We start from the raw sequence: 9,444 nt of genomic DNA, 5'->3' as shown, positions 1-9,444 counted from the left end.
TTCACGACACACGTTTTGTTCGGGATTATCACCTGACCCTGGACTCAGCCAACACAATCGATTATGTATCATAACAGTGGCCTCGATTCATCAACTCGATCGAGTAACGACTCGACTCTCGTCTGATACAGAAAACACAACACGTTCGTCAATAACAGTGTGTGGCCTTAAAATAAAATATATATGATGATCGACGCTTCGGGCATATGGCCCTTCTTCAAAGCACATCGAATAACTCTCGTGCCTATCGCTAACTAACTGCTTCCGATGAACAAACGCGTTCGGGATATAAAACAAAGAATCCCACGCGACATCGCGCGTGATCACTTTCCTTCCTCCCTTCCTTGTTTGTTTGTTTGTTTCATTGCTGCTGTCATTGTTGCTCGTCGTCGTCGTCGTCGTCTTGTGAATTCGTTAGCGGGCCGAGCCATGGTGGAGACGTTCAAGGTGGCGGTGCTGGGCGCTCCGGGAGTGGGGAAGACGTCCATCATCCGGCAGTTCGTCTCCAACGAGTTCGGCGAGACGTACGCGCCGACGCGCACGCGCGCCGTCTACGCGCCCGCCCTCGTCGTGAACGAGCGCGTGATGGAGCTGCGCATCCTCGACGTGCCGCCGATCGCCTCCTTTCCCCTCAACTCCTTCCAGGTGCGCGGTCCATCTCGGCCACCGCGTTGTCCCTCTTTCTCTCTCTCTCTCTCGCTCCCTTTTTTTTGTTACGATCAGTGGAAACAAGAAGATGCTCGGTGTATTCGGCACTTTGCTTCGTTCATCATTTCGTAATTTTTTTTAAAATTTTCATTTTTTGACTTTGCTTTATGTAAACCCCCACCCTCTCGCTTATTGTCTCGCTCACTCTCTCGCTCACTCTCTCTGTCTCCTCTGTTCTCTTTCTCTGTCTCCTCTGTTCTGTCTCTCTGTTCTGCTTGTCGCCAGCCTGTTCATCGGCATGTGATCGTTTTTTGAGCCGGGTCGTTTGTGGCCAGGTCGCTTCTGAAAAATACGCTAAAATAGCTCGGTGGGCTTCACCTGAGCAGTGCTACCAAAGCAGTGGGTGGGAGCCCAGGAGCGGAACCAACGTGTGGCAGGGAGTGGGGGGGAGGGGTGTCAGCTCGCCGCTTGTCACGGTTGAGCGCATGTGGCCTTCCTCCCGTCGCGTGCCAGGAGTGGTCGGACACGCGGTGCCGGGGCCTGCGCAGCGCCCACGCCTACGTCCTCGTCTATGACATCTGCTGCTTCGAGAGCTTCGAGTACATCAAGGTGCTGAGGCAGCAGATCCTGGATTGCAGGTGCGTGACTCCCACGTGCATGTACAGGGTACTTGAAAAAAAAAAACATGTTCACACTTCTGAGAATTTGCAACGATACCACGAGAAACGTGGCCCCGGGGCTCTGGAGACCACCTGGAGAAGATTCCAGGCGCGTGTTGACAATGATGGCGAACAAGTGGAGACTCTTTGACTTTTTGAAGCTATTAATGTATATTTGTTAGCATGTTACAGTGTACAATTTTGACTCAACTTTCGTGACTGCAGGAACAACGGGTGATGTAGGCTGCTGCGGGGCATGCGTTGTCTGGATGAGGGTAAGGGCGCAGCCCTGCAATCATTTGCTCACGCTCCTGCTGGCTGAATGACGTCCACTAGAAGGAGCTCGAGACAGCCCCACTAGCGGGGGGGGGGGGAGTGTTTTTGGCCTACTCTTCCACGCTGGTCGGACGTCTCTGAAGAGGCGTGAGCAACCACCCTTTACCCCACCACATGCAACCTGGCGATCGGCTAACTGTGGTGTAACCCATTTCTACTGCTGGCTTAGACTGAGGCGGCGGTGGGGTTTTGGGGGGTGGGGGGTAGGGGGGGGGAAGTGACTGCCGCGCCGCGATATCGAACCGAAACGGCGAGCGTCTGCACGGTGAGTCAAGTGTGCTTGAAACCATTCCACCGTAGCCAGAGCCGGCCCAGCCACTAAGCGACCCTTGCAATTGCAAAAGGCCCCGTGGCCAGCAGATGGCCCCTAGAGTCACTGCTAGCTAGTGGGTGAAAAAAATCATACATCAAAGGGGCCTCCAACCAAATTTTGCTTAGGGCCCCCAAAGGTCTAGGGCCGGTTCTGACCGTAGCAAGTGCTGGGTGCTGGATGTGAATTCCAATGCGGCTGGAAATACGCAACAACAACAAATCCGGGCTGTCTTAACCAGGAATTGCAAAGAACAGTGGCAGCGATGGAGGAGGCGGTAGATTGAGGGGTGGGCAGGAAATTACGAAACTTGGGTCTGTGTAATAATACGAAACTATTTTGTTTTTAAATTATCAGGTAAGGCCCACTGAGCTGTGTAGCTCTATTTCAGAAGCGACCTGGTCACCACATCTGATGGCCCAACGAAGGGGCTTAACATCACGTGGAAATGTGAAGGGAAAAACCGGAGGACCCGGAGAAAAATCCACGCGACCACGGAGAGAGAGAGAGAGAGACACGCACAAACTCCAAATATACAACAGGCGTCAGGGTCGGGATCGGGATCGAACCCACGACCTCCTGTAGACCAGGCGAGGTAGTTAACACCTCGCCGCCGTGACGCCACAATAATCCCGTATCATTGAAGAGCACCTCGGCTGGAATTAAAATCTTGCCTCGTGCCGACCACATGGTGTGTGGATTGGTAGGGGTTAACGCTCGCCGCCGTTTTTCAATTAAGCACAGGCAAGCCGGCACGCAGGCTTCCATGACCTCTGCAAGCTGCATCAAAAAAACATAGAGGTGGGACGATGTAATTATACATTCCCAGCCTTCGCTTTTGTCGGCACTTGGAGCGAGTCGCTCGAATGGCCGGGAGTGGCACGAGCGTCACGGAATATTTCAGTCGGGGCCGTTATATATATAAGAAAATTCATATATTGTATCTCGTGCGGGTGCTTCCAGCTCTTTACAAGATTTCTGGGCAACATCGTGGAAGATTAGGCCAAGAATACCCATCTGGAGGGAGTCTCTCTCGCTCTCGTGGAGGCCCTGACAACAGCCTAATCACCCGGAATGCGCCCACGTGCGTCAGAGCTCGCAATCTAAGCGGGCCTGAGCCTGGATAGTAACGCTTGGATGGGTGACCGCCCTTTGTTAGACAGGTTGCTCTCGGCGACTGTGGGGTTACGTCGTGGGCAGCATGGTCAAGTATAGTCCAATAACCTCTCCTCACGGCCGGCGTGATGTATGGAGGCCCCATCGAGCAGTGGATTAACACAAAAGCTGCACTTGTGTACACGATAACGGTGATGGTGATGGGGGAGGGGGGCTGTGTCCACCCCGACTGAGAAGTTAACTTATGGCCTTTCGATTGCGAGTCAAGTGCCCGACCACTCAATGATTATTAACCAGGCTAAAGACTTTTTTCAGTGGTACAACTGCCTGGATATTGCGATTTAATGGGCTCCGTTCCAGTCGACCACCAGCTCATTATTTTATTTTGGAGTTTTTAGCGGATGCCACCGCGGCCGGTTTAATTAGTGAGAGAGATTCACGGCCCTCCTGGAACACGAACTAATTAAATTGGCCGCCGTAACTAGCTCTCAGCTCACTCCTGGCCAGGATAACGGATCGGCCCAGATGGATTTTTGATGATAATTATTTATCCTGCCTTTTTTTACGTTGCCTGCTTAGGAAGCGACCCGTCGTTAAACGCTCATCGCTCCCCGTTCTCACGAAGACTTACCGTTGCCCTACGGGCGAGGAATCGGCACATTGTATACCAGTGATTGAAGAGGACGATTTCAGTTTCAGGAAAAGCGACTGGCTGCTGGGGTCCTGGGCCGTTGCGTAATCTGTGCGGTGCACGGAGGCTGGTTTTTTTCTTATGCTGCTGCGATTTTCTTTTGAATTAATTGGCCGCTTTATTTTCACAGTTCCGCAACTTTTCCAATCGCTCGTCCGCGTTGGTTTTCGTCCCAACAGCACTGCACATCTCGCGTTGCTCAGGGCCGCAGTCACCACCATCGTCTTCTGCCCGCGATGGCTGATTAGCGTTACCATTAGTGGCTCAGCACAGAGGAAATTCTTCAAAGTGCGGCTGAACTTAAAATCATGATACCATGTTCTCCGGATTATGAGATGCTCTGAAAAGTAAGATGCACAACCAAAACTTGTGCCCGGCGTCAATATAGGATTATGGAAAAAGTGCGTCTATATAATTCGGACAATGTGACATTTTTGGAACCGTTTCTGCCACTTTGATCCAATTGTCCTATCGGCTATATTGTCATGGGCCAAATAATTTATTAGGAAATCTTGCAGAGCAGCGAGCCCGACGTGAATAACTAGGGGAGGACATCTCGCGAAATATCATTCAAGTTCGTTCGTGTCTCAGTCCGCTTGTCCTGGTGAGGGTCGCGGCGGCAGCATATTGAGCAGTGGTGGTCGTGACCTCCCTTTCCCTGGCGACTGATTCCGGCTCTTCCTGGGGAATTCCCAGGCGTTCCCAGGCCAGCCGAGCGACATAGTCCCGCCAGCATATCCTGGGCCAGCCTCGGGGTCTTTGCCTAAGTGTATTTTTGATATCCAAATATTAGCGGCCGATGCAGTGTCCTACACGCTATGAAAGAGATATATATTTACCGTCGGGCAGTCAAACAAGATACATATTTTTTGTAATTCTCAGAGCTGGACTTTAGTGAGAGTGCAAACTAAATTTAATTTGACAAATTTCTCTTGTACGGGTTTTTTACGACCAGTTTGAGACCGTGAAAACGTCACTGTCGAGATCCCTGCTTAGTCACGGACTGCAGCTGAAACCCAGATTCAAACCCAGGATCTCAGCGCACCGGCTCAGAAACGTTTGACTTGTGAGACATCGGGCCAGCTATAATATGCTTGGCTACAAGCCAGCGAGATTGGGCTTTGCTCGGGAATTCAGAGAGCGTGGCAAAGAATAGTTCATCATCTTGCATTATTATGACAAAATTGTCTGGAATTTAGGTTACAAATTTATTTTATTTTGTCTCCTTTGTCCGGGTTGTGAAAGGAACGCTAATTTCGATTCGGCGTCTGCGCCGAAGCGTTTCTTGGCCCCATTATTTATTTTCCGGTCCCTCGTCTCGCCGCTGTGCAAGGAAGGTCACTGGATGCATGGAAAAGTGGAACGCTAAACCCGTCAACGAAAAACACCCGCATAATTATTTGATTTGGGCCACGTGTTGTCCGCATTCATTTTGCCCATTACAGCCAACAGCCCCGCTGGGGCTCTGGTGATGTGAGAAAGTAATTGCAGGGCTGGACTTTTGTGTTTTACCTCTTAGCCAGACCGCGTTGCAGGTCCCTGTTTGTGCGTGGTAGTCAGTTCTAACGAGCCACCAAATCTATTTGCTTTCTTTCTGCCCTGAAGGCCACTGCCTGATAATATATTTTTCGTGTCAATGTAAATGTGTGGACGTGTACAGCCCTTTGTTAGCGTGAGCGAGCAATTGCAGGGCTGCACCTTTACCTTTGGATTTTGGGTCTTGGCTGGTACATACAATCTCGCTTGCTTATGGTCGGATGAATAGAAACTCACGAGTCTATGTCCAGATTATTCTGGCCATAAAATGGCTTGAGTTGATGTGGGTGGTGGATTGCTTCAAGTCTCCGTTGATTTTCATTCAAAGTGGGTCATAAGTACGTGAGGCCTCTATGAGTCTCTACGTGAGCCCACATAGAAACTCATACACTCACAAAGAGACTAATAGACTCGCGTAGAGACTCAAACGACTCGAGACTCACACAGAGCTCACAGTAGGTGTCCGCTTGTGTGGTCGACGGGCTGGTTGCTGATTCTCCAATCGCTTGTCAGGCTATACGGTACAATGCAACAGCACATGCCACGAGCGATAATGTGCAATGCAATTGCAATGCAATTTGGATTCAGATGGCATCTTAATGCCACTGCGTCTCAAGATGCTGTACAATGGCAGGAGTAGGGTGGGGGTGGGCAATATGGGGGGCGGGGGGGGGTTGTCAGCATATCGCCTTTTGCACCAGGTGAATCTGTGTTTAAGCGATGCCAGGACACGGTATATATATATATTTTTCCAGGCTGTCAGAAATCCAATAACACTGTTCGGTGCGAGCCACTTGGCATTATGGGGCTTTTGGGACGCAGGGGGAGGGGGGGAGGCTCTGGGGGGCTTCTGGTGAAACGGGGTCCCCTGGCACCCCAGGGGACCCCTCGGCCACGGTAGCATGGCCCCTGTGTTGGTGTCCGTGTTGTCTGCCGTGACACCTGAGGCCGGTGCCTTTTATTTTAGCTCAAGCGGCGCTGCCTTCCGCCCCCGGCGCTCTCCACACCTCGACCTTTGGCCCCAGACCTTGTTATCAGACCTCTTGCATCGCTGTCTCTCTCAATCGTCTCTCCGAGTCGCCGTGTCTCTTTAAACACTCCCACCGCTCGCCCAAAATTGCCTGCGTTGCGAATTCGTTCGTGTTCCTCGCCCCACGCCGTCTCATTTCGTCTTTCTCTCCTCTCTCTCTCTCTGTCTCTCCCCGCTTGGTGTGCTCCCCGGTTTGCGCATTATCCCTTCATCTCACGATCTCTGTCCGTCTCCTCCCTGCGTGTCAACTGGATGGTCTCTCAGAGGTTCAGTGCGCTGAGATGGCACCACTCAGATCCTGGGTTTGAATCCAGGTGCTTGCTGCCTGTGTTGAAACCGGCTTCTCAGGTGCAGCGGTGTCGTTCATTCACCTGTCCATTCACCCACCTGTCCATTCGTCCCTCTGTCCGTTTGGCCATCCTTCCATCCGTTTATGTAGCCTTCTACCTGTCTGACATCCGTCTGTCTTCATGCCCATCCATCTGCTTGCCCGTCTGACTGGCCGTCTATCCATAGGCCCGTCTATCCATCCGTCCGTCCGTCGTCGTCTGTCGGTTTGTCCGTTCCTCCCGTTGATGTGTCCGTTAACCTTCAGTGTGTGTCCGTCTCTCTGTCTGTCCGGCCACTTATCTGTTTGTCCATCCACCCATCCATCCGCAGGTCCCTCTTTTACCCTTGAAAGGACCCACGGCGCGCGTCCATTGACACATCCATCGGTTCGCCGACCCTTCCGTGTATCTGCTGTCTTTTCTTAGATTTTCTGTTTACGCTTGGCCACATATTCACTTTAAGATGTTTTCTTGTTCATGTTTTTTTTGTTTGTTGCGGTTGCACCCGATTCAAGAGCCGAATGGCTCACAGGGCTCTATACCTAATAAATGAAACTGAACTTGAATCTGCCCGTCCATCTACTATTCCGCTACACTCATCCGTCTCATCAACCGTAACCCCGCGTCTTATCCCCCCCACCCCCATCTCAGGGCTACCGATGTCCCCATCCTCATCGTGGGCAACAAACGGGACCTGCAGCGACGGCGCGTAATGCCGCGACGCACCGTGGCGCAGCTCGTCAAGAAGTCGTGGAAATGCGGCTACGTCGAGTGCTCGGCCAAGCACAACTGGCGCGTGCTGCTGCTCTTCCGCGAGCTGCTGCGAGGCGTCGGCTGCGGTGGCGGCGGCGGCTGCAAGTACGCGCACCCGTCCATCCGCCTGCACGGGGCACTTCGACGCAACCGCTGCAGCGTTATGTGAACGGGCGTGATGGCTGGTCACGGCCACCCACCCACCCCCCCGAAATCCGGGGCTTGACCTCGCCGGGTTTTAGTTGTTACCACCCCCACCACCAGGGAGGGAGGGGTGGTACCGAAGCGGTGGAACTCCGGTCCGGGAAAGAAACAAGAGAGGGTCGAGATCCACCACGCCGGGTTTTTGTAATCGCCCGGTGGCACCGGCGGGCGGTGGGGTCGTTTGGTTGATGAGGAGAGCACAGCGGGAGAGAGAGAGAGCGAGCGAGGCGGCGTCGCGTTCGCCGCCGCGCACACAACACGACCCGCTGTGAGCCGCTGTTGGGCTGCAGCACGGGTAAAACGTGGCGCGGAGCCCGCCTGCAGACGCGACATGGAGTCGGCGTCGTCGTCGCTGCTGCTGACAGCGGTCGGACGATGTGATGATGAGGTTGGATGAGACGGAGACCGACGATGGTGATGATAAGATCGGCGTGTGTGCAGCTGGTGCATCAGCTGCGCGTGACATGAATGCCGCTGCGGCTGACCTTGCAGATGCCGCTGATGCTTCTGCCGATGTCACGTGTCAGTCACGTGTCAATCACCTGTCAGTCACGTGTCAGTCACTTGTCAGCCAAGTGTCAGTCACGTGTCAATCACCTGTCAGTCACGTGTCAATCACCTGTCAGTCACGTGCCAATCACGTGTCAGTCACCTGTCAGTCATCCGCCGCGGCGATGGACTGGAGAATGGACGATCACTACCGCTGTTAATGTCATTGCAGTTGTGCCATTGTTACGAATTGTTATTTATATTTTTTTAAAGTCCACGGCAGTCAGTGGTGATGTTAAGCACCCGCCTCACTTTCTTGCGACGAAATAGAATCTAGCGCCCAAGTGGAACGGTGCAGTTGTGTTGCAAAGGACGTTGCCAGCGGCAGCGTTGTGGTTGTTGTTGTTGTTTAACGGCGACGCTCTGTTGATCGCAGGGGAAAACAACCGAGTAAGACATCGCAGGATCGTGAGAGATGGCGACAGCATGGGGGGAGGGCTTTATCCAGCAGTTGAGTCACCATGGCTGATGACGATGAGGCTGATGATGAAACACTGGGAATTAAAGTTGCATGCGGGTCTGCAACTGGGAGGAAGTTTGCTCTAGACCAGTGGTTCTTCTTCTTGGTTCTTTCGGTGAAGTCACGTAGAAGGAAAATAATAAAATAATAAAAATAAAACATAATAAAATAATTCTCACGACGTTTCGGCCACAACGCAAGCAGCAGTCCTCAGGTGGAGAACAGGTCTGTGGCCGAAATGTCGTGAGAATTATTTTATGTTTTATTTGTATTATTTTATTATTTTCCTTCTACGTGACTTTACCGAAAGAACCAAGAAGATGAACCCCTGCAGTCACGAAAGCTTTAAACCAGTGGTTCGTCTTATTCTTCACCTGGGGTGCACGCACGCCATGCATGGGCTGCGAGATGCCCTTTCTGGGCTGCAACAAGACATGTAACAAGACATGGGCAGATTTGTTTTCATTTCTAAGCTAAATCATCGAAAATCGAATTAAGCACGGGAACGTTAAGTTACATCTTACTTTGTTTCATCAAACCCCATGTGTGTATTTAGGTGATTTAATCCAAAATTATTCACGATTGAGAACCAGCGAGGTTTAAGAGCCACTGGCATCTACTGAACGCCTGTTCCACGTTGTTCTTGCACTGGCAACGCGCACTCCGAGTTGGTTGGGTAAGGGTCACGGTGGTCATCACGGAATCCTGCTGCTACAACAACATCGCGTGATGTGGCTGTGATGTTTACAGTGGCACACTTGTCAACCCCACACACACACACACTTGTCAACCACACACACACACACTTGTCAACCCCACACAC

The 9,444-nt window shown here is 52.1% G+C and overlaps 1 protein-coding gene across 1 annotated transcript; it reads left to right on the top strand.

The window, feature by feature from the left end:
- Positions 1-429: 429 nt before the first annotated feature.
- Positions 430-7,577, top strand: RASL10B (RAS like family 10 member B). The gene is made up of 3 exons (XM_078611614.1): positions 430-645; positions 1,162-1,301; positions 7,307-7,577. Exons 1-3 carry the CDS (start codon positions 430-432, stop codon positions 7,575-7,577), a joined length of 627 nt encoding a protein of 208 aa, XP_078467740.1.
- The last annotated feature ends 1,867 nt before the right edge of the window (positions 7,578-9,444 follow it).

Source organism: Lampetra planeri, chromosome 37 (genome assembly GCF_965212315.1).
Source record: "Lampetra planeri chromosome 37, kcLamPlan1.2.h2, whole genome shotgun sequence".
Taxonomy (NCBI): domain Eukaryota; kingdom Metazoa; phylum Chordata; class Hyperoartia; order Petromyzontiformes; family Petromyzontidae; genus Lampetra; species Lampetra planeri.
Note: the sequence above shows the minus strand (reverse complement) of the source record. Positions and strands in the feature narration are given on the sequence as shown.

Excerpts from the sequence above, each read along its gene's own strand:
- RASL10B (XM_078611614.1), top strand. The coding sequence starts at position 430 with ATGGTGGAGACGTTCAAGGTGGCGGTGCTGGGCGCTCCGGGAGTGGGG. Across the intron at positions 646-1,161 it reads TTCCCCTCAACTCCTTCCAG|GAGTGGTCGGACACGCGGTG; the intron begins GTGCGCGGTCCA and ends GTCGCGTGCCAG. Across the intron at positions 1,302-7,306 it reads TGCAGGTGCGTGACTCCCAC|GGCTACCGATGTCCCCATCC; the intron begins GTGCATGTACAG and ends CCCCCATCTCAG.